The sequence below is a fragment of the Delphinapterus leucas genome, unplaced genomic scaffold, assembly GCF_059928025.1.
Source record: "Delphinapterus leucas isolate spDelLeu-1000000601 "Yukka" unplaced genomic scaffold, BTC_Dleu_Yukka2 spDelLeu_asBTCV2_sq25, whole genome shotgun sequence".
Classification (NCBI taxonomy): Eukaryota; Metazoa; Chordata; class Mammalia; order Artiodactyla; family Monodontidae; genus Delphinapterus; species Delphinapterus leucas.
In genome coordinates this window covers 9,463,966-9,487,307 of record NW_028322234.1, presented here as the reverse complement: position 1 = coordinate 9,487,307, position 23,342 = coordinate 9,463,966, and the positions used below count along the sequence as shown (strand labels likewise).

Here is a 23,342-nt window from a genome sequence, read left to right as displayed (position 1 = left end):
CCCACATGCCGCATGGCGTGGCCAAAACAATTAATTAATTAAAAAAATCAATCTTACTGTTCAGGAGTTCCCTGGTGGTCTAGTGGTTAGGATTCAGTGCTTTCACTGTTGTGGCCCAGATTCAGGGAACTGAGATCCTGTAAGACTTGTGGCCAAAAAATAAAAAAACAAAAAAAGTAAAATAAAATCCTACTGTTTACTGTTCAAGTCAAGGTTGTGGGGGGAGGGTCAACAGTGGGGAGGATGGGAGGATATGGAGTCTCTCCCAACCCCCAGGAACCAATTTTTGACTCTTTACCCCAGATATTCCATTCCCCTTGCCACGGATTACTTCAGGCATAGACATGTCCTACTTTCAGCTAGGAAGGGACAGGGTGGCTGCTTGGAGATGAGGCCTTTGGAGGTTGGGATGTGACGTCTGGAGCTGTTGCAGCCATCTTGGTACGATAAGAGGTAAAAAAAAAACCCACCAAAATTGGCAAAACAGAAGATGGATTAAAAAAAGTGTCTTGGGGCTTCCCTGGTGGCACAGTGGTTGACAGTCCACCTGCCGATGCAAGGGACACGGGTTCGTGCCCTGGTCCGGGAAGGTCCCACATGCCGTGGAGTGGCTGGGCCCATGAGCCATGGCCGCTGAGCCTGCGCGTCCGGAGCCTGTGCTCTGCAACGGGAGAGGTCACAACAGGTGAGAGGGCCCGCGTACCGCAAAAAAAAAAAAAAGTGTCTTTGATGTTGCTGAGCCACCTGACTTCCAAACTTCTCATGGAGTGAGATAAACCTGTTCTGGTGCAGGCAAAGCTGTGAGAGAAACAAGTGCTCACCTATTGCTCATGGGAGTGCCACTGAGTACAAGCCTCCACAGAGGGGAATTTGGAAATACCTCTCCAAATTACAAACCACACAGACCCTCTAACCCAGGAAACCTACCCCTGGAAATTTTTCTACAGACAAAACAGTGTGAGAAATGGTGGCAAACCTGTCATTCCCTGCTGTACAAGTTTAACAGCAAGATGGGGGGCAAATCAAGGTCTATTAAAAGGTGTTAAGGGCTTCCCTGGTGGCACAGTGGTTGAGAATCCGCCTGCCAATGCAGGGGACATGGATTCAAGCCCTGGTCCGGGAAGATCCCACATGCCGTGGAGCCACAAAGCCCGCGCAACACAGCTACTGAGCCTGTGCTCTAGAGCCTGCGAGCCACAACTACTGAAGCCCACGTGCCTAGAGTCTGTGCTCAAGAGAAGCCACCACAATGAGAAGCCCTCGCACCACAACCAAGAGTAGCCCCCACTCGCTGCAACTAGAGAAAGCCCTCGCGCAGCAACGAAGACTCAACATAGCCAAAAATAAATTTAAAAAAAAAAAAGGTGTTAAATAAACTATAGGACAGTCACACCACAGAGGAATCTGCAGCTGTAATGGGAACAAGGAAGGTTTTTAGACACCTATTTGGAATTATCTCCAAGACATATGTGGTAAAAAGAGCTATGTACACTACCTAAGGAATACTTTGTTTTCATTTGTGTAAAAAAAAAAAACCTTCAGTTAAGATGTATCTGTATGGGCTTCCCTGGTGGCGCAGTGGTTGAGAGTCCGCCTGCCGATGCAGAGGACACGGGTTCATGCCCTGGTCCGGGAAGATCCCACATGTCGCGGAGTGGCTAGGCCCGTGAGCCATGGCCGCTGAGCCTGTGCGTCCGGAGCCTGTGCTCTGCAACCGGAGGGGCCACAACAGTGAGAGGCCCGCGTACTGCAAAAAAAAAAAAAAAAAGATGTATCTGTATGTATGTTTGTAACATGCCAGGATATCTCCAGAGGACCTAGAAGGCACCTGCTATGGTCTGAATATTTGTGTCCCCCCCAAATTCATATGTTGAAATCCTAACCCCCCAAAGAAGATGGTGTTAGGAGGTGGGACCTTTGGGAGGTGATTAGGTCATGCGTGTGGAGCTCTCTCATGAGTGGGATTAGTGCCCTTATAAAAGGGACCCCACAGAGATTCCTCACCCCTTCCACCATGTGAGGACACGGCGAGATGGCAGTCTGTGACCTGGAAGAGGGCCCTCCCCCAAAGCTGACTGTGCTGGTACCCTGATCTTGGACTTCCAGCCTCCAGAACTGTGAAAAATAAATATACATTGTTTACAAGCTGCCCAGCCTGTGGTATTTCATTACAGCAGCCCACAAAGGACTGAGACACCCCAGTAGGCCCACCAGGGTGCTGCGGGTAGGATAGGAGGGAAGCTTCTCAGCATACTCCTTCTTAATTTTGCTTCAAATATACCATGCATTTAAAAAATCAAATCAGGGGCTTCCCTGGTGGTCCAGTGGTTAAGACTCCGCACTCCCAATGCAAGGGACCCGGGTTCAATCCCTGGTCAGGGAATTAGATCCCGCATGCCGCAACTAAGATCCCAGCGCAGCCAAATAAATATTAAAAAAAATCAAATCAAATCAATCAATCAATGTCCATCCTGTTTCAGTTCTAGAAGTCAACAACTCGGTCCAGATGCAGACAGAGCACACCTCCACCCTACCGCCACCCCAAAACAGAACCTCCACACTTAGTTTTCCTTGAAGAATTTTAATCACAAACTGGGGGTGGGGTGGGTGTGGAAGCAGGTAAAGGGAGTACAGGCTGGCTGCTAGAGAATGGTGGCTGACTCCAGGCCCCGCTCCTGGAAGTACCGATGGGGGAGGCGGGGGCGGGGGCCTTCGCTGAAGTACGACTTGATCCTCCTAAGTCCCTCCTGATCCCCCGTCTGCGAGTCCTCCCTGTGGGAGAGAGATGGCGACACTGACTTCTGGGGGATCGGCCCTCTCAGGCAGCGCTGAGCCCTGGCTTCTCACCCTCCTTCCTCATAGCACCTCCAGGACACCTACCATGTAACGTCTTCTGCCTCCTTCTCCAGGATGCTCTGGGCTGTGCGCCAACTGAACCGGACAAACTGGGGGAAGCCGAACACAGGGTCCACATGCTCCCTCAACCACGCTTTTGTCTTGGGATCTGGGGGAAGGGTAGGGTGGACAATGTGATAGCCCTGAGCCCTGCCATAATGTCCCAGCTTCTCAGCTTGGCATCTGAGGCCCTACCACCTCATCTCAGTCCTCCTCTGGAGTACCTGAAGCACCGCCCACTGTCTGAGACATCTTCCTGCCTCGGGACCTTTGCACAAGCAGTTCCCCCCGACTCTTTGCCTGGCCAACAGTTGCTTATGGTGCAGTTTAAGGAGACTGTCCTTGAGACATCTCCCTTACCTCCCCAAGGACATGAGGCATTGAACCAGCATTTGTGGACCATTGAGTTAATGCCCATCTCTCCCATGTAACCACGAACTCAGTGGGCACAAGGAGGTCCTTGTTTGTCTTGCTCATGGCTAAATCTTCAGGGCTTGGCCCTGCAGGTCACATACCAGGTGTTCAGTAAGCAATGAACACTGCCCAAAGTGTCTTTGGCCTGGACCTGGTTTCCTCCCTTTGGCCTCACCTAAGTTCCAATCCTAGACTTGCTGTGTTACCCCACCCAACTGCCAAAGGGTTCCTTGAACCCAGCCACTGAATCTTTGCCTCTGCCCTTGTGTGTCTTTGGGAGAGTTGGAGGGGAGGGGCACGATCATTTCCACTTTACAAACAGGGAGACTGAGCCTCCTAATGAGGAGAAAACAATGGATTCAAGTTGGGACCACTGGACAGCACTGGACAGGAGCCAGTACGCCTCACTCTGCCCTTTGCCCCTTAACAAATGGACAGATGCCCATCGTGAGTCTCAGTCCTTCACTGGGGCTCCAGAGACAGAGCAGAGAGGGAGGGAGGGAGAAGGGAAGAGGGAGTCTGCCAGCTGGAATCCAACTTTGCCACATTTTGGCCATAAGCAAGTGGCCCCCCTGTCCGGGCCTCAGCCTCTTCTGCTGCAGAGTGGGGTGGTCAGAACAACTTAGAAAACCTCAGAAGCATGCCAAGCCTGCCTTTTTAGTTTATTGTCACTCACCATTGGGGTAGCCTGAGCCATAATCGGTGTCCAGGTCCTGCAGTTTTTCCACAAACTTCCAGTTCTTCACAGCCTGGTCTCGGGCCACCTGTGGGCAAGATAAGCACTTGGGATCTCCCTCCCCACGAAGCAGCCATGCTTGCCTCCTGCCAGGGGGATGCTGGGAGCTGGCCATGGCCAGCAGGGGCCTAACCTTGGCACAGATACTGGCGGCACTGACCACGGGATAGAGGGCATCTGCCTTGGCCTTGACTGTCACATCAACACCAGGAAAGCACTGCTGCAGCCGCTCTTGGTATGTCTCTGGGGGCCCCACAGTGTCCACAAACACCTGCCGTGGTGACAGAAATGTATTCATTCAACAAACATCCAGAAAAACAACTGTGTAGATGATCCAGCTTCACAGCCTTTGCACTTGATGTTCCTGCTGCCTGGAATACTCGTCTCTCAGCTCATGCCCAGGCTGCGTCTTCCTCTCAGGGGTCTCAGCTCAAATCTCACCCTCTAAAGAGGCTTTTCCTGATCACACTATATCCATTCTACATTTATTAAGCACCTACCTACTGCATGCCATGGGCTGCTCTATGTGTCGGGGACATAGCAGTAAACATGCCAGAGTAGACACCCTGGTGAGGGCCACAGACAAGAAACAGGATAAATAATAAAGAATAAGGGAGATCCAGAAGAGATTATAATTTTAAACAATTTGGGGGTGTTCAGGGAAGGTCACTCTGAGGTGGTGACATCTGAATAAAGGCCTGAAGGAAATGAGCCATAGGGAGATCTGGGAAAGAGTGTTCTAGTGCAAAGGCCCTGAGGTGGGACCATGTCAAGTACGCTGGACAGCAGTACGAGAACCACATGTCTAGAATAGAAATGAGGTCAGAAAAGTAACAAGAAAAGTAATCTCCAGAGCATTTATTATTCTCAAAAATCACCTTTACTATTTTCTTACCAGCTGCCCATCCATCTCCTCTGATTTGGTCATGAACTCGAGGGCAGGCTCCTTGTCTGTCTGCTTCAGTACTGCATCGTCAGCTCCACATTCCAGCCCTGGACCTCAGCCACCTTCTCAGCAAGGCCTCCCTTGTTACATTCTCTATCTCAAGTATATTTACCCTTGTGATTCTCTCAAAACGGTCTGTTCTTTGCCTTGCAAACTCGATGCAATGCCAACTTATAATTCTCTCTGGTGATTTAATCTCATTCTTCACTTGCCTGTAAACTTTCCTGATTTAATTCCCACTGTGTTCAGAAAATTAAACATCGAGATTTACATTTCAAAAACGTAAATGACTGTCTGCTGTGTGGGGAGCACATTGTAGGGGAGGGAGCTGGAGGAGGATGGGGCAGGTATCCAGGAGGGGAGGGTGCCCTGGGCTAGGATACAGACTGCGGTCGGGGAGAACAGATGTGAGATTCGTTCTAGACACTGAGCCTTTAGAATATGGAAATAGATTAGATGGGGGTGAGGCTGGGGGCCCCACCATGGTCCTCAGTGGGGCACACATTTAAGGTAGGAAAAACAGTAGGACATCAACAGCAGTAAAACACATTCCTGAATCATCCATCGCACTTCTATACTCCTATTTTATCCTGAGGTGATTAAATGGGGACAATCCAACCAACAGTTAGCTCACCTGGGCCACTTTCACACCTTGGTCCAACGCATACTGCATCAGCCCAGTAGCTGTATCATGAGACAGGGAGTTCAGGTTGTATTTGACCCTGTGGTGGTGGACAGAGCCCAGTCAACATCGTTCCAGCCACCCATCCCTTCCAGCCCATGATGGCTACCCCCCCGCCCCCGGGACCCCTCACCGCCCAAGCATGCTGGTAGAGATGAGGTTTGGAGACAGCATGTCCAGTGCCCAGCCCACAAAGTCTCCGTCCTCCTCCATTTTCGCAAAGAGCCTGTGCCGCTCGCTCTCCGACAAGGTCTTTGAGTCTGGGTGGAGGGTTGGGAGAGAAGGGGAGCGGCTGGTTCCCCCAGTTCCTGCTCTCCCCCTCCAGCTTGCACCCGCCCCTGAACATGCCCAGGAACCGCCTCCCTAGATCTACCCCAGGGCTCACCTGCCACTTTCAGGGCCTCCAGATCTGCCAGGCGGGACAGGGGGCAATAGCAGATGGCGTAGACCATGGGGCCTGGGGAAGTGGGGGTCCAAACAGTGAGCCCGTGAAAGCCGCCATCTCTATTCCATCATCACCGCTTTTTTTTTCGGTGCCATCACCAATGCCATCGCCATTACCACTATCACCACCACCACCACCACCCCCGAGTGCGGTGCCATCCCAGCTCCTGTTCCAGTGCAACTTGCATCCACCTTATCACGCCCCTCCCCCACCCGGCCCTGGGGGCGCACCCAGCACCGGGCCCCGGCCCGCTTCATCGACGCCCAGGACGCAGGGCTCCTTGCGGCACACAGAAGGTACAGGCGAGTTCAGGCGACAGCGGCCCGTATTGTCTCTCTCCAGCTCGCTGAGATCCATGCCGCCTCAGCCGCCGCCACCAGCGGCAGGAACAAAGTCTGCAAGGAAAGGTCTCTGCGCGCTTTTTCCGCGGGCCCAGAGGCAGTGCTAGCTCTCGACCAATCGCCGCGCAAGACGCGCCCCAAACATTCCTGCCGCCGTTGTCGTTTGCGCAGCACACGCCGACGTCGCTGCCGTGCAGCTTCCTGGGAATTGTAGTTCCCGAGGCTGACAGCCGAGCTCTGCGGTTGGGGAACTGGATAGGCGGGGTCGCTTTCCAAGCTCCGCCCGGGTGTCACTGGAGCTCCGCCCTCCGGGGCTGGTGGGAGGAGAGGGAAATAAAGGGGAAATTGAGGGGGGCCTTGAAGGATTCGACCCGGTCAGAGCCTAGAAGGTCAGATACCACTAGACTCCCAGAATACGGTGAACGCATCACTGAGTTCCTGTCCCCCATCTGGTTTCAGGCTCTTTGTACTCGAGGTCCCTGCCACTCCACACAGTCTAAGCCCCCTGGACTAGGTATCCTGGCTCACGCTGGGCTCAAACCTTCGGACTTGGAGTCCCCCAGCTCTCTCTCTCCGTAGCTCACCGGGAGAGCCACCCCCCCGCCTCTCGCCTGCTTTCTACCCTCTCTCTCATCCGGGCTAAGTCTCTCCTACCCCCGAACCGAGATCCCAGACCTCTACAGACTCCGGCTCAGAGTCTCCGCCCACCACGCAGGCTCCTTTCCCCTCCATCCCCAATTCAGGGTTCATGCTCCCGCCCCGTCTCCCACCCTTCTCCCTCTTTCTCCCACGTCTTAGCGAGGAGCACGCCTCCCAGATTTGTCCACCACTCCAACGACATGTCTCTTTCTATTCCCTGCTCTCAACAGAGCTCACGCCCTCAGACTGTGGGTTTCTGTTCCTCATCAGGGTCCCAGTTCCTCCATCTGCGTTTTCCCCTCCCCGCCCCTACCACCCTTCTTCCTTTCTCCTCGGATATCAGCGGGGCTCCCACCTCCTGACTCAGCCCTCCCTTCCCACGCTGCACTCAAGCCCCAGATTTAGTGCCCCATTGTTCCCTCTTCGAGGCCCGCCTCGTACCCGCCCCCCACAGCCCTTCCTCTCTTCCCGCCCACCCTGGGAACCCGCGGCCCCGGATTTGCCCACCAGCCCCGGCCCCGCCTCCTCCGCGCCCGAGGCTCACCCGGGCTCAGGGCCTCCAGTCGCAGTCGTTCGGCTCGCAGGATGAACAATCTCGTTGCCGGCAGGGCCGCACCTGAACCAGATTCTCGCGGTCCATGAACACCGGGCCCGGCGCTGTGCCCACAGCCTCGCGGCTGCGCTCCTGCTTGCCCAGGTCGCAGAAACAGCGCCACTTTCCCCACGGGCCAAGGGCAGAGTCTTCCAAGTCTAGGGATGGAGGGCCAGGTAGGAGGGAACCTTTCCCCCCGCACCCCCAGGGAGGGAGGAGGAGAAAGACACTAACAAATCACAACAGTTCGATTTGCTCAGTTGTGCTTCTGTGCCAGGTACCCAGCCATAGATTATCTCTAATCTTACCATTAGTCCCAAGTGGGGAAACTGAAACTTAGAACAAGCCACCCTTCCAAGCTCACACAACTGGTGAATGGCCCAGAGGGACTGCAAAATGACACTTCCCACCTGTGCCTGCCTGTCCAGTTGGGAATGTGGTACAACACCCTTGGTGTCCACCATCTGAAGATGACTCCTCTCTTCAGGGGCATGATCTTGAGCCTGTCCAACTGGCACAGTGTCACCTGACCAGCAGGGTTGCCAGGTGGTAAATTAAATGACATAATTGTCATAATGAAGGTACTTAAAGCCCCTGGCGATGTGCTAGTACATAATACAAAAACAATTATTATGATCACTTTCAAAGCAGCTACAACGTTTATTAGACGCCCTTCACAACCCTTCTTTTACTGACTCTTCCCTACAGCCCTAGTTGACAGGTCTTAGCCCAAATCTGTGGCTCACAAAGTCCTGACACCTCATGCCCTCACCAAGCCTCTGCCAGACAACACTGGCCTCTTTCCAGTCCTCTGTCAGGCCTTTCGGCCTTGGCACTTGCTGTTCCAACTCCCTGTTGCACTCTTCCCCCTAAATCTTCGCATTTTGGGCTTTTGCTTGTCATTCCGGCTGCATTGGTTACCTATCTTCAGCCGGGCCTTCTCTGACTTCAGAAGTTTACCTGCACCCTGCCTTTTCTATCTCCGCCTTTCCCAGCACTTATCCATGAGTTTATGGATATGTCTGCGTCGGTATTTATTGCCTGCTCACGTCCCCTCTCCCGGTGTAGGCTGCTTATAGACAGTCTCTATCTCAATTTACAGATGAGAAAACTGAGCCTCAGAGAAAAGTAATCAGCCCGAGGGGCGCCGCCAGTGCATAGCTGGCAGAGATTTTTTTTTTTTTTTTTTTTTTTTTGCGGTACGCGGGCCTCTCACTGTTGTGACCTCTCCCGTTGCGGAGCACAGGCTCCGGACGCGCAGGCTCAGCGGCCATGGCTCACGGGCCTAGCCGCTCCGCGGCATGTGGCATCTTCCCGGACCGGGGCACGAACCCGTGTCCCCTGCATCGGCAGGCGGACTCTCAACCACTGCGCCACCAGGGAAGCCCCTGGGCCGAGATTTGAGGTCCCTGAAGGAGGGTCTATTTGCAGCCAGATGGTGAAGTGGGGCAATGAAGCACCTTTCTGCACTATCACAGCCGCAGCCTGCAGTTACCTTTCTCCAGATGCTGCAGCCGCAGCTGCTCCCAGGTGTCCCCTTCTCCCTGCTCGCCGAAGTATTGGTAGTCGGGGGAAACCTGGGCAGGGGTTGCCAGCAGCAGGAGTATCAGAGGCAGCAACAGTAGTGTCAAACCGCTCCGGGCCATGCCGGACTCAACCGACCCCAGCTCGCTCCAAAGAGGAGCCCCGCGCATCACCCCCGCGGGCCGACGCAGTGGTCGGGGCCGGCGGCTGCGCGTCTCCCCCTGCCGCCCGCGGGCAAGTGGTCGCGGCCGGCTCCTCTTTCCCTCCCCTGCGCTTGCAGTGGACCCGACCGCTACGCTCGTCCGCCCACCCCTCCGCGCTAGGCGTCATGGTTCGGGCCTAATATAAAAGGCTCCAAGGCCCAGGGCACACTTCGCCCTGCGAAAGCGAGTCTGTGCGTCTGCGAGTCTGTGCGTCCCGCCCTTTCCCACGCAGGTATGGACACCTGGAGTGCATCGAGCTGCGGGGAGTCCCCTTGGAGCAGCTCGGGCCCTATCCAGACCTCAGCGCTGGCCGCCTTTGTTTTCCGCCCGCCGTAGTGGCCGCCTTTGTCCTTGCGGGGAAAAACGAGGCCAGAGCCTTGGAGTACAGGCCGCATCCCCAGGCTCCCCGCCCCCAGCTCGCGGCATCTCCTCCTGGGGCGGTGGGCTTGCGCGACCGCGCTCAGGACGACACGCTAACTGGAGGCCGGCCGGCAGCTGCCCGGGCCCTCTAGCTGTCCAGGGGGGCGGGTCTCCCAAAGTCTCAAGGCCGTGCCAACCTGGTCCCGGAGAAGGTGCGAGGCAGTGCTGCTGCCTCCGCCGCTCTGACTCAGTAACTGGGCCCAGTACGCAGCGTGACCTTGGGAAGCGAGGACAAAGGGTCGTCCAGGGCGCACTGACCGGGCGGGGGTCTCGGCTTTCAGTCATGACCTCCGGCAACGCGCACATCGGAAAGCCCGCCCCGGAATTCCAGGCCACCGCCGTGGTGGATGGCGCCTTCAAGGAGGTGAAGCTTTCAGACTACAAAGGTGAGGGCGGCCTGGAGGGGGCCCTGGTGGGGGCGGGGCACAGGCATTAGAGGGACTGAGCCCTAACTCCTTGTCTGTTCCCATCCCCTTCCCCAGGAAAATACTTGGTCCTCTTTTTCTACCCGCTGGACTTTACCTTTGTGTGCCCCACGGAGATCATCGCTTTCAGTGAGCGTGCCGAGGAGTTCCACAAGCTGGACTGCGATGTGCTGGGCGTCTCTGTGGACTCTCAGTTCACCCACCTGGCTTGGTATGACCAGTGGGGACCAGTAAGGAGGAAGGGTGCAGCTAAACCTACACCTCTATAGGGTCTGAGCTGTGTGTTCTCCTGGCCGGTGCTCAACCTCTGCGTCTCCCTTTACCATCAAGAAAATAATGGAAATAGTGATTCCCAAGTCCTCAGTGATGATGACAGTAATTAGCTTTTGGAAACTAGTTTCGTGGCGTAGAGAGTTAGCAGATGCTTTTTTTCACTTAGGGCAACACAGCCTCCCTTCCGTGAACTATTTCAGCAAGGTGGAAACTCCAGTTCAAGAGAGTGAAGGGCTGGGCCCAATGACACAGAGCTGGAGAGAGGAGGATGGGGACTCTAAGGCAGGTTCTCTGCCTCAAGGTGCTGGAAACCACCAGCACATGTGAAGCCGCTTTGCTAGAGTATTAGCTTAGTCTTCCCAGCTGTGAGAAGCAGCCCCAGCACCCACTTCAGGGCGGGGTGGGTGGCGCTCCCCGGGGTTTGCTCAAAAGCCCCTTATCTCTCACCTCCAGCACCCCCTCTCCAGCCCTTATCACATGCAGGCCCAAAGGGTGAGGACCCTGCTGTGCCAGGCATCCTGAGGTCCCAGCCCTGTCTCCCCCACCCACAGGATCAACACCCCCCGGAAGGAGGGAGGCTTGGGCCCCCTGAACATCCCCCTGCTGGCTGATGTAACCAGAAGCTTGTCCCGTGATTATGGCGTGCTGAAGGAAGATGAGGGCATCGCCTACAGGTACTGTGGGACCCTCAGGAAGCCCCCATCCTCAGAGTGAGGGGGTCGCTCTTGGGTGATGCCCTCCCTGCCCCCAGCCCTGTGGCTAGCAGGAAGACGGTGCTCCCTCCCTGGGTCCTGACAGTGGGAACTCTGGCTCCTCACTGTGAACTCTGATATCTCAGGGGCCTCTTTATCATCGATGGCAAGGGTGTCCTTCGCCAGATCACCATCAATGATTTGCCTGTGGGGCGCTCCGTGGATGAGGCTCTGCGGCTGGTCCAGGCCTTCCAGTACACAGATGAGCACGGGGAAGGTGAGCCGAAACCCACATTCACATGTGTTCACACATGGGTACATATGCAGCCCCTCTGTCATGCACACATACATTCACTGCCCGCTCTGTCGCTTGTGTGGGGTGGTTGTGAGGGCCCCAAAGAAGATTTAACTCAGGGCCTTGTCTGCAGGAAGTTTCTAGTCTGGTGGGAGAGATACCCCAATATAAGGGTGGGGAGCTGGGGAGGTAATAGAAATCTGTAGAAGGTATTTGAGAAGGCCTGTGTCAAGGCAGGCTTGAATGTTAGTTGGATCAGAGTATCTTCTCATGTGAAGGCCACAGCCTGACCACAGGCCCTCAAAGTCCACTGGGGCTGGGGCTAAGAGAGAAAGATGCGATTAAAGGAGCCAGAAAGAAATTAAAATGTCAGCCAGGGAATTCCCTGGCGGTCCAGTGGTTAGGACTCTTGCACTTTTACTGCCGAGGGCTCGAGTTTCCCCTGGTCAGGGAAACTAAGATCCCACAAGCCACACGGTGCGGCCAAAAAACTAAATAATAAAATAGGTACTTCCCTGGTGGTCCATTGGTTAGGACTCTGCGCTTCTACTGCAGGGGGCATGGGCTCAATCCCTGGTCGGGGAACTAAGATCCCACGTGCCACATGGTGTGGCCAAAAATAAATAAATAAATAAAATAAAATGTCAGTCAGAAAATCCTGCAGCTGGGCTTGGAGGGCTTCTCTTACCATGTGACATTGTCTTAGGCCTGGACCACTTGGCTCCAGGCTTTTTCTTCTGCAACTCATGCTCTTGCTTTGCCTCTTTTTGTCCCCTCACTACTGCTCTACCTTGAATATGGCACTCTGGCCTCATATGTGCACCCCTGTTTTTCCACAGTCTGTCCCGCTGGCTGGATGCCAGGCAGTGACACAATCAAGCCCAACGTGGACGACAGCAAGGAATATTTCTCCAAACACAACTAGGCTGGCAGAGGGGTGGCAAGCTTGGGCTCTTGGCCCCCATCTGTGCCCCTACCTGGGTGCCCCATACTGACCCAGGAAAGGCCCCTTCAGACTCTACAGGCCATGACCCCAGAGGGCTAGGCCAAGGCTTTCTCAAGCTACCAGCTGAGAGCTGGTGAATGGTGACCCCCTCCTTGGAGCCCACATAGCTGAGAACAGGCCTAGAGGTGACTAATAAAGTATTAGGGACAGATGTAAGTCTGTGTTGGTGTGATTTGTCCTGGCGTGGTACCACTCCCCACCCCCTTCTCCAGACTGTGGCCTGGGAAACTGACATTGTAGTTACCGATCTCCACCACAAGGTGGCAGTCTTGCATCATGCTCACTGCTTACTCTCCTCCCTCTTTCTCCTTGGCCTGAAGACGGGTGGAGGGGCCGGGGCCCCTTGCAGGGAGCAAGTCCCAGGCTGCCTTACAACCTGAAACCTGGCCATGCAGAGCAGTGCCCACACCTAAACAGCAGCCAGCCTGGGTTCAAATGCCGCTTAAGCTGTGATCTTCCCTGGGTCTCTTCAACAGCAAAATGGGAATAAAGACACCTACATTTCACTATTTCACGTTAAAAGAGATGAAGTACGTGAAGCTCAGGACTCTGTTAATGGTTATTAGGACCAAGTTCCTGGGGCTGGAAGAAGGTGGGGACCCAATCCTGAGCATAGAACCAAGAGAGGGAGCTTGAGGTAGAGGCACAGTCCCTGCTGCAAGTTCTACACCACCCCAGGTTGGAAGGGCTGTGCCTCTGCCCCTGAAGTGGAAGGATGAGGGTTAGGCTGGGAGGCAGGTGTTAGGAGCAAGACAGTGTTTGAAGGAGCTCAGTTTGATGCTGTGCATGTTCAGGCAAGTGGCTTTGCCACTCTGAGCCCCCATTTCCTTCCACAGAACAGGACTGACAAGCTCATTTAATCCACAGACCCATTATTACTGCTATCCAGCCTAATGCCCTCCAAGGTCACCCATCTCAGCCTTGGGATTTTATCTACACTCCTCCCCAAGGCCCTGTGTGGTCTTCCCTGACCTCATCTCCCAACTCCTGGTTCACTCCATTGCAGCACACAGCCTTCTTGCTGTTCTTTAACAAGCTGATTTGTTCTGGCCACAGGAGCTTTGCATGTGCTGTTCCCTCTGCCAGAACGCTGTTACTCAGGATTTTCTCAGGGCTCAGCTTCAAAGCTGCTGAAAAATCGCCTCATTAAAGTTCCATGTTCCCAATCCATTCTCCAAAGCAGCTAACCTCCCCAGCCCCATCACTACCACTTTGACCATTTTTTTTTCTTCCTAGCACTTACCACCATCTCCGAATCACGTTTGCTTGTTTATTGTCTGTCGGCCCTGGTCCCGTCTGTGACTCCAGGGCCAGGTCGTTCAGTATTTTATAAATGAATTAATGAAGCGTCTGTTCTACCCCACCTCGCCCCTGTGGCTTGGTTTCTCGATCTGTGTTTTTCTCTGCTGCTCTGGGGGCTTCCAGCTCCGAAGCCAGCCAGATCCCCATCGGGGCTCACCAGCCGCCCTCGCACCCGTCACAGCTGCTGGGGAGGCAGCCCCATGAGAGGGCGGCGGCGGCGCCCGGCGGCCCGAGCAGCCGCCCCGGCAGGACCAGACCTGGCAGTCGCCCCGCTCCCGGCCTGGCACCCGGGAGGGGAAACTGGCAGGCGGGCACCGCCCTTCCTGGCGGGGGTGGGGAGGGGATCGCGGCGGCAACGACGCGCAGGCAACTGCATCCCCCCTCCCGGGTCAGGTCAGACGGAGGTGGCGTGGGCTCGGCAGGACCCAGGCACCAGCCCGATGGGGGAGACTCTGGGGTGGCTCCCGGGGTTCTGGAGTGCGGCCCGCCCACCGTGGACGCTCTGGACCCAGGCCTGGGGCTTTCCGGGCCTTGGTAGCCGCCAGCCTGGGAAAATCCCGGCCCCTTTCCCGGCGCCGCGGCCCTGCCCGGCAGAGCGGGGGAGGGGATTCCCGGAATCTGCCCAGAGACCGCCGTCGCGTCACTGGGCAGAATCAGCCCATGTTTGGACAGCGCTTCCGTAGCGTCAGCGGGGAAAGCCCCGGCGCGCGCGGCTGGGCGGGGCCGCGCCTGCGCACTGCGCGTTTCGCCCCAGGCGTCCTGTCCCCCGGTGCTGGGGAGTTGCGGGACCTGGTCCCCGCCCTGCACCTTCCAACCCGGGAGATCGGGGGACGCAAGAAGGGTTGGACACCCAGGCTGGGGACGCAAGATGTCTGAACAAAGCTGGCGAGATTGACACAGTTACAGGAGCAAGCCACAAACCGCAGTGGGGTGGGGGCATCCCACTACTCTCCTCCCTCCGCCCGCCCGGCTTGGAAAAAAAGACAACAGAAATTAATAAAGAACCTTTTTTTTTTTTACTTAAATAGATTCAATAAAAAGTAAGAACAACACACACACAAACACATCTTAAAATAAATTCTTTAGATACCGACTGCGCGTTTCTTCCGCACAGTACGGTGCAGAGGGGGGGAGGGCAGGGGGCGGGGGTCCCCTCCCCAGTATCTCCGAGGGCTTGAGTACCGGTCGGCGGGGCCAGCTCCGCCGCAATCGCCCCCTCCTCCCCTCCCTGTTAAATACACAAATATATTATATTCAATATGAATTGAGTCCAGCAGAAAAAAAAATACAAAAAAAGCGTGGAAGGGGGGCTTGTAAACGTCGAGGTGGAAGGACTGGCCGCAGAGCGGGCGGGCAGGAGTCCAGTGTGGTTTGTGGCGCCCCCAGGCCCCGGGGCCGGTGCCCACCGCCTGCCCCCTCGCCCCATGGGAGGCGTGCGCCCAGCCGTCCAGTTTGGGAAAATGTCCGTACGGGGGATAGGGGGGCGCTCAGAAGGCATGTCCCTTGACCCCAAGCAGTAGCTGGCAGCCGTTGCTGACGTGGGTCATGACCTTCTGTTTGAGCTGGGCCACCTGCTCGCGGAGGAGGCCAGCAGTGCTGGACAGCCCGGCGTTCTCGGCCTTGAGTGTCTTCACCTTGTCCTCCAGGCGCGCGATGCGCTCCAGCTTCCGCTTCCGGCACTTGGTGGCCGCCAGCCGGTTCCGCAGCCGCTTGCGCTCTACTTTGATGCGCTCCTGGTCTTCCATGTTGATGGGGGACACCGGCGGCGTGGCGTCGCGGCTGCGCGCCTCAGGCACGGTCTGCGGTTCCTCCTTGAAGGTGGAGGCGCCGCGGCCCAGGCCCAGCTGCGCCGGGTGACCGCCGGCGAAGGGCGGCGCGTGTGGGAGGTAGCTGATGGTGGCCGTCGGGTACGAGCTCCCAGTCCCGACGGTGGCCCCGGCTCCTCCGGAGGTCGCAGAGGCTGGAGAATAGCTGCTGAGGTTGGTGTAGACGGGAGGCGGCTCCGGGCCGGCATATACGCCCCCGGGCCCGGCCGGGGGCCCCCCGCTGGCGCCCAGGGACACGTTGGGGGGCGTCACGTGGTTCATCTTGTGCAGGTCGTCCAGGGCTTTTACAAAGCCGTCGGCGAAGCCTTCCTGCTCCTCGGTGACGCCGCCCCCTGCGCCCCCCGCACCTCCACCACTGCCACCCCCGCGGGGGTAAAAGTACTGTCCCGGGGGCGTGGGCGTCGTCGTGATCACGCCGTTGCTGTTGGGGACGATCAGGCGCTCCAGCTCCGATGAGGCGAGCTTGAGCGACGCGCCGGTGTCCGAGCCCTGGCTGGAAAAGTAGCTGCCGCCACCGCTGCCCTCTGGGCCGGGGCCCCGCGCTCCGGGTGCTTTAAGATTTCGGTAGGGGTCGGCCAGGTTGAGCGCCAGGCTGGGTTTCAGGAGTTTGTAGTCATGTAGAGAGAGGCCGCCCGGGGTCCGGCCGTATCCGGCCGCTGCGTATGAGTCGTCGTGGTAGAAGGGCTGTTCCATTTTAGTGCACATCCGGGCGGCCCGGTCGGTCTGAGGGTCCCTGCGGGGCCGCCCCGGGCCTCGCTGCAGCGAGACGCGCGCAGTCCGCGGAGGTGGCTGGACCAGGTGTCTGGACGCGCGTTCCCGGGGGCCTGTACGGGCCGAGAGAGGCCAACAGGCGGCTGTGCACGGAAGCTCTGTGCGGCTTCTCTAGCCCCTCTGCCCCCCTCTGGCGCACTCGCTTTCTTCGTGTTGCGTCCCCCTTGCTCCCCGCTCCCCGTTCGCTCCGACGCTGGCCTGGACGCGCTCAAGGTCCCGGCCGCTCAGCCGGAGCCCCACGCCTTTATACGGCGATTGTCAGCTGCGGAAGTGCGCTCCGATTGGCGGTCGCCCGAGCCGGGCCCCCGCGCCCCCCTCCTGGAGCGTGGGGAAGGGGAGGAGGCGGCTCGCGTCATTGTCAGGAAGCGCGTGTCCTTGTAAACAGCGGCCACGGGCTGGGTGGCTCGGAGCGACTGCAGGGGGAGGGGCTCAGAGGACCCTGGTGCGCGAGGAAGGGGGCGCTGGGGCGGTCAGAGGTACACGGGGAGAGGCTTCAGGGAGGGCGATGACTCCCCTGGAGTACTCGATGAGGGATACGAGGAACTGGTACAGAGCAAGTGTGTGTGTGTTGGGGGGACGGGGGTGGTCCCGAGCTGCGCACGGAAAGGCCTGAGGGATCTGGAGTCTTCCAGAGGGGCTGGGGGGCTGAGAATACACTGAGAGACCCCCCAAAGGAGAGACAGGAGGGTTAAGCAGGGTAGGTGGGGGAGTGGTAAGGAGACGCCTGACTCAGAAATTGAGTGGGGGGTTCAGGGTACAGAAGAGTTGAGGGACTGGAATTTTCACGGGAGGAACTGAACCCAGGAAAAGTGAGGAAGGGGAGCGATCAAAAGTGTACACGGGAGCTGCTGGACACCCATTATGCAGAAAATGAGTAGGGGTCCTGGAGTCCATGGGAGAGACTGAGAGTGCCCCACAAGTTGGAAGGGGAAGGAATTGGGGGTCCTAGATATGGAAAAAGTGAGTGAGGGTCCTGGGGTACACTGAGTCAAAGAAAATATGTGGGGTAGAAGATTAAGACACTGTCAGAGGTTGGAGGTCACTGGGCGTCATCTGCGAAGGCCCGACGGAGGAGAATTAGAAGGGTCGGGGCACCCCTTCAGTACTGAGATAGTACTGACAGAGGGTCTCCGGTTGAGACATGAGAGAAGGAGGGGTCTTTTGAGGATCCTGGGGACCTGGACTGCTGCATCTTCCACGATCGGCGTCCCCTCTTGTGGGTGACCTCTAGGTGCCTGTATACTCTGTCCCCACCCCAAAGACCTCCCCCAGTGACCCTGGACTTGACCGACATAGTGTCGGCTCCTGGTGCCTAGACCCAGCCCGACGGCCGGGGCGCGGTCGCCCAACCCCACTCCTTCCTTAGAAACAGGCTGGGGAAAGAGCGCCGCGGCAGGAAGTGTGGCAACAGCCCAGGGGGAAGGAACCGGGCCCTGCCTCCGTCACTCGAATCCTACGGGACCATGCGCCCCGCCCTGGGTCCAGCCGGGTTCTGCGCCTCGTAAGAGGAACCTGGGCTTGCGACCCCAGAGGAAGCCAGGGGCGTGGGACAGGCCCAGACGCAGAGGCCTCCAGTCGTCGATCCCCACCCAAGCAATGGTTCAGCCCTTGGCGCCCGCAGGCGATCGCCGAGGCTGGCAGTCCGGGACGATTCCATCGGCCTGACGGAGGGGGACTCACCGGGGCCTGGTCGCCATGGCAACAGGCCGGAGTCCGCGGGCAGGATTGGGGGCGGGGCGGCCCCCGGAGTCTCTCCCCGCCGCCCATATAAGGGCACAGGAAGGGGTGGGGTTAACGCTGTCCCGGAGCCCCGGCCAGGAGCCGGCTGCCCCGATCTGCCAGGTCCCAGGGCGCGCCAGGGCCCCAGGACGGCTAGTCCCGACCAGCCCCGGCCGCCTGGCCCGGCCCCACCCAGCCGCTGTGGGGCCGCGTCCTGCCAGGCCCTGCCCGACTCGACCCAGCCTGGCAGGTCCCCGCCTGCCCGCGGGCCTGGGTCGGACTTCGCCCCCGGCCCGATGGGCGTGGAGGGGGCGGGTCAGTGCCTCGAGGCGACCCCGGTGCCTGGGTGCCTGGGCGGGCTGGCACGGCTGCCTCCTACCTCGAGCTGGGTGCCCTTACTTTCTGCCAGGAGGTCTGGGGCCCCTCCCCCCATACATCCCTAGGGGCTGGGGTGTCCCCACCTTCACTCATGTGGGTGACGGGCCCTACTCCTGTTTCAGTGTGCGGGTCGCCTCACCATCCAGAATACCTAAAAGGGGGATCCTTTCCCTCATCTGAGTTGTCTCCCTCATCTGAGGGAACCCCTCCAGAGCCCCTTTCCCAGGAATGGGTGAAGGTTTAGATGGAGAGGCTTCCAGTTAGACTTAAGGTGGGACTTCCAAGCAGATAGGCTGTGAGCCACTAGAACCAGAGGTGAGCTCAGTCTCTCTCTCTCTCTCTCTCTCTCTCTCTCTCTGTCACTCAGAGAGAGTGTGAGGCCCCTGTCTTTTGGGAGCATGGAAGTTTCTTTAGGGTAGAGAGAGGCTGAGGGAGGGGGGCTAGCCAGACTTTGTAGGGCAAGTGCAGAGCTCACCAAGTGTGGAGGAGAGAAGGAAAACGAAAGAGGCAAAAGAGAAACTGAGCTCTGTGGGGGCTGGGGGAAGTCCAGCAGAGCAGTGGCTTTGGGGAGGAAGGTCCCATGAGAAGCTGGGGGTGTCCCCATCTTTGGAGGGTCCTTGTGATCCCTGGGTACCCCCTCTCCTCCTCCCTTGCTTGAACTGCTCCCCTCCCCCGCCTCAGGCTCAAGGGAGATTCCAGTGGCCGCTGAGTCTGGCAGGCAAGCTGCCAGGCCTGTGTCTCCTGCCCATGCTAATAACTGCAGCTGACATCTGGCTGGGCCCTGCGGGGGCGCAGCGGGCAACGTCGGGGGGCTGGGCAGGCCTGGCTGGAGGGCAGCATATCAGGAAGCCAACCTGCAGGTCCCACGGGCCAGGAGGCCACAGTGAGTCAGCCCTGACCAGTGCTGAGGCTGCCCATGCCAGGGGAGTCCTGGAGAGAGGTGAGACTGGCCCAGGAAGGGTAGAGATGGAGGCCAAGGACCCAGCAAGGAAAAGTGGATGTATGGGGGGTGGGGGTCAGGGCAGGGAGGGATGCAGGGTTAGAGTCATGCAGACAGCAGACTGAGAAATAATAATTATTATTTTTGTAGCTAACACTTATATGGCTCTTACCAGGGGCCAGGCACTCTTCTAAGTGTTTTACATAGAATAATTCATTGCCTGCTTCCAACAACCCAGCGAAATGCATGCTATTTGTAGCCCCATTTAACAGACTAGAAAACTTAGGCACAGGAAGGTAAGGAACTTGCCTGATATCCCACAGCTATAAGCACTGGAGTTGACCTAGAACCTGAGCTGTCTGGCTTCAGAGCATTAGCCACTTTTTATGTGGATAATGACAATCAGAGAGGCATTTATGCAGTGCCAACTGTATGCCAAGCTCTGCAGGCCCTTTCATGAAGGGTCTCATTTCTCCGGGCTTGGGCACACGGCAGAGGGCTGCTGGTGTGTTTGGGGGCAGGTCAGCATGCTCTGCACGGGTGTCTGACCAGGGGGTGGGGATTAGGGCAGTGAGGGAGGGCGGGGGCCCAGCTAAGCTGGTACAGCCGGTTCCAAGCCCCTGCCAGTTTCACCTTTCTAGCCTGGGTGCCACCACCTCATGCCGCCCCACTGGCGCCAAGGCTGGCCGTCCCTGTGAGGAAGGTGTGAGGATAGCCCCCTCCTCCGTCTGCCCTGGGTGCCCAGACTAGCATCTGGGTACTGCCCAGGCCCTGGGCTCCAGACTAGCATCTGGCTGAGGAGTCTGTGCCCAGGCTTCCCTCATGCCCAGGGGCCTAGGGCCTGGGGGACTGGATAAGGAGGAAGTTCGCCCCCCCCTCCACCTACGGGTCTCTCTGGGGCTTTTGGCCTTGGCAGGAGGGACTTCTCCTTCTTATAAATAGCCTGGTGACCCCCCTCCCCCCTGGCCTACTGGCCAGCAGGGCCCTCACCAGGAAACTGGGCTGGGGGCTGCCTGTGAGTCAGCCAGTGGGCAGGCCAGGACGAGAACCCGCAAGTCATAGCACCCAGGCTCCCTCGTCCCTGCCCCTGGGTGTGGACAGGCAGCTGGCAGGAAGAGGCTGAGGATCACGGAGGCCCTCCCCCAGGAACCCCTGGCTTTCCAGTTACTTCCCTCCTCCACCTCTGTGGTTTGGGGGGTCCCTCACCCCTCTCCTGGAGAGGAAGCTGCTCGGTTTTCTTGGAAGCAGGAGGGAGAGTCTGTCTCCTCAGACTGACTCAGCTGGGCATGAGGGGAGTTTCCCACAAAGCTGTTTCTGTGCCCCCCACTGCTGGCGAGGTCTTGGGGGGCCTGAGCATGGCTGAGATCCCAGGTGCCCCATTTACGGGGGATGTGCTGAGAAAACAGGCCCACATCCCACCAGGGACTGAGGCTGCTGAGCTGGGCCTCCTAGGGGAAGTGACAAACAGCAGGCTGGGGGGGGGGCGGCAATGGTTGGAGAGAGGAAGCACCAGGATCTCTGGGTGGGGGTAGAGACTGGCTGGGAAGCCCAGAGCCCCGCAGCATGGTCCAGGGGCACGTGTGTGTCTGGTTGGCTGTGGGTTAGTGTGTGGCTGGCCTGTCAGGACGTGTGAGAGTGTGTGTGAGGCCTGTCTTCTCAGGGCATGTGTCTGTGTGTTGGCCCAACACTGCAGGGGTGTGTAGGACCTGCCTGCTTTGGCGGGGGGGGGGGGGGTTGGGGGGTGAGTGTGTGTGTGAGTATGTGTATGGTCTATGAAATAGGTTGCACGTGGCTGGCCTACGTACATGAATGTAGGTTGTTTTGGAGTTCATATGGCTAACCTATTCGTGTCTAGTGTGTCTGTGTGTCTGTGTGTGTGTGTGAGGTCCATGGCTTGCCTGTGTGAGGTCTGTGTGAGGTCTGTGGCTGGTGTGTGTTTGTGGCTCAGCTATGTGTGTGTGTCTATGTGGGCTCTGTGGCGTGTGTGTGTGTGTGTGTGTGTGTGTGTGTGTTAGCCAACAGGTTCTGTCACGGTGTCTCTGTGCCAACGTGTTAGTGAATGTCCGACTGTGGCCTGTCAATGCTTCTCTGCGTTGGGTGTGACTGTCTGGCTAGACCATGTATGTGACTGTCAGTCTGTCTGCTTACATCTCCCCAATCTGTCGGAGGGTCTGACGTGTGTGTCATCGGTGAGGTAGTGTGTATCTGTAAGGCTGACTTCTGATGTTCTCAGAGCATCTCTGAGTGTGTGTGCAACTGTGGTGGGAGGTGGGGGGATTCTGTTATGGTCTGTATGTGTCCTTCCCCGTAGGTTTATGTATGTCCACCTCCCATAGGTTTATGTATGTCTCTCTTGCCTCTGAGTATCTTTTTGAGTTGGTGATCTTGCTAGTGTGTGTTCATGTATGTGTGTGTGTGTGTGCACGCGCGTGCCTGTGTTGCTTTCTTGTGTGTCAGGATCTGACACTGTGTATGAACATCTCTAGTGCAGCTCTTGGGGAGCCTGCACTGAAAGTGACTGACTGTCCCTTCTCTCTGAGTCTATCCACATGCATGTATTGCCCGTCTGTGTCTGACACACAGCTCTGTGTGTCCGTCCTGCCTGTGTTTCTGGCCTGTCACATTTGTCTCAGAGTGCCTGTGAGCATGCCACTGTCTGCCAGGCTGTGTGCTTCTCACCAGAATGTCAATGTCCTTCTGTATTTGTGTCTGTCAGTGTCCATCTTGCCTGTATGCTGAGCTGATTTATCTGTGTCACTCACTCCCTGCTTTTATGCTTCTGGCCTGTCGGTGTCTTTGTGTGTTTGGCAGCATTTCAATCTTCCTCTTGAGTCTGCCCTGTCACTGTGTCTGTGTTTGACAGCCGTCTTGCCCAGATTTGTGTCTGACCCTGTCAGTGTGTCCCCGGTTGGCAGTCTCTCTGTGGCCAGGGTGACACGGGTGTTGTGTGTGTGACTGTGTATGTGTACACTCCTTGCCGCCCCCCCAAGTCTGGCCACCCTGGGCCATGTTTACTCTGCCCCCAGCCGATTTCTGCCCTGCCCGGGGAGGGGCTGACCCTCCGGTCTGTCCAGCCAGCAGTCCACAGCCAGCAGTCCACAGGATGTTCCCGAGACGCTGTCTCCGCCGACATCCCCTCCCTTGGGCCACCGTCGGGTCAGGACCCAGGCGTCCAGGGCGGTGGGGGTGGGGCCGCAACGTGGCGGGGGGCATGCCAGGGCCCCGGAATGAGGGTGAGGGGTGGGGAGGCAACGGGCCCAACAGGTTCCGCCTCATTCCTGCCCCGCCTCTCACTTCCTGGGTGCCTGCCCCGGGCAGGGGGTGGACGGGATGAACCCCATGGCCTCAGAGCGCCTGGGTGGGGCATGGCGCGCCCCACAAGGACTCGCTTCTGCTGGTCACCCTGACACCCAGGCCTGAGAGACAGGAGGAGCCTGGGTCCTTCTACCGGCCAAGCCCCCTCCCTGCTCCTCTGCCCAGCTCTGGGAACAAAGCGTCCCATCTATTATTCACTTAATCCCACAACGCCACAATAAGTGGGTCATAGTTATTCCCCATTTTCAGATGGGGAAACCGAGACCCAGAGAGTAATGAGGGCAGAGGCAGGATTTGAACCCAACCCTGTATGCTACCCAAGACCCCCAGCCAGCTCACCAACAGCCTTCCCTCCCCTCTCTAAAAATGGTACATGTGGGGTGGAGTATGAACGCAGGCCCCCACGAGGCCCGGCTCAAGGGGGCGCCTGGCTTGCTCTGAGTCAAAAGGAGCCCCTGGATGAAATGAATAAGAAAACGGCTTTAACCGTTTCATCGCCGATGGGCTCTGCAAAAACTTCCTGTGGGCTATGGGGGAGGGGCTGGGGGCTGGGTTCCCAGAGG

The 23,342-nt window shown here is 57.6% G+C and overlaps 3 protein-coding genes across 7 annotated transcripts; 1 reads left to right on the top strand and 2 right to left on the bottom strand.

Moving 5' to 3' along the window:
* Window positions 1–2,565: 2,565 nt before the first annotated feature.
* Window positions 2,566–6,771, bottom strand: RNASEH2A (ribonuclease H2 subunit A). 3 transcript variants are annotated; one of them, XM_022558458.3, is made up of 8 exons: window positions 6,349–6,771; window positions 6,059–6,130; window positions 5,807–5,933; window positions 5,626–5,713; window positions 4,179–4,316; window positions 3,986–4,073; window positions 2,881–3,004; window positions 2,566–2,772 (listed from the first exon to the last, which is right to left on the bottom strand). In XM_022558458.3, exons 1-8 carry the CDS (start codon window positions 6,473–6,475, stop codon window positions 2,643–2,645), a joined length of 894 nt encoding a protein of 297 aa, XP_022414166.1. In that variant the 5' UTR covers window positions 6,476–6,771; the 3' UTR covers window positions 2,566–2,642. The 3 variants fall into 3 exon arrangements, with proteins under 3 accessions (XP_022414166.1, XP_022414167.1, XP_089761495.1); XM_022558459.3 differs by having other exon boundaries at window positions 4,206–4,316; XM_089905369.1 differs by lacking the exon at window positions 5,807–5,933 and having other exon boundaries at window positions 5,626–5,675.
* A 912-nt stretch (window positions 6,772–7,683) lies between these two features.
* PRDX2 (peroxiredoxin 2) lies at window positions 7,684–12,684 on the top strand. Of its 3 annotated transcripts, none has more exons than XM_089905371.1 (6): window positions 7,684–7,866; window positions 10,119–10,223; window positions 10,320–10,473; window positions 11,087–11,209; window positions 11,374–11,542; window positions 12,362–12,684. In XM_089905371.1, the coding sequence occupies exons 1-6, from the start codon at window positions 7,737–7,739 to the stop codon at window positions 12,515–12,517; spliced, it is 837 nt and encodes a 278-aa protein (XP_089761497.1). In that variant the 5' UTR covers window positions 7,684–7,736; the 3' UTR covers window positions 12,518–12,684. The 3 variants fall into 3 exon arrangements, with proteins under 3 accessions (XP_089761497.1, XP_022414168.2, XP_089761498.1); XM_022558460.3 differs by having other exon boundaries at window positions 7,694–7,866; window positions 11,374–11,504; XM_089905372.1 differs by lacking the exon at window positions 7,684–7,866 and adding an exon at window positions 9,519–9,649.
* A 2,139-nt stretch (window positions 12,685–14,823) lies between these two features.
* On the bottom strand, window positions 14,824–17,854 carry JUNB (JunB proto-oncogene, AP-1 transcription factor subunit). The gene has a single exon (XM_022558457.2). The coding sequence runs from the start codon at window positions 16,359–16,361 to the stop codon at window positions 15,318–15,320; it is 1,044 nt and encodes a 347-aa protein (XP_022414165.1). The 5' UTR covers window positions 16,362–17,854; the 3' UTR covers window positions 14,824–15,317.
* Between the last annotated feature and the right edge of the window lie 5,488 nt (window positions 17,855–23,342).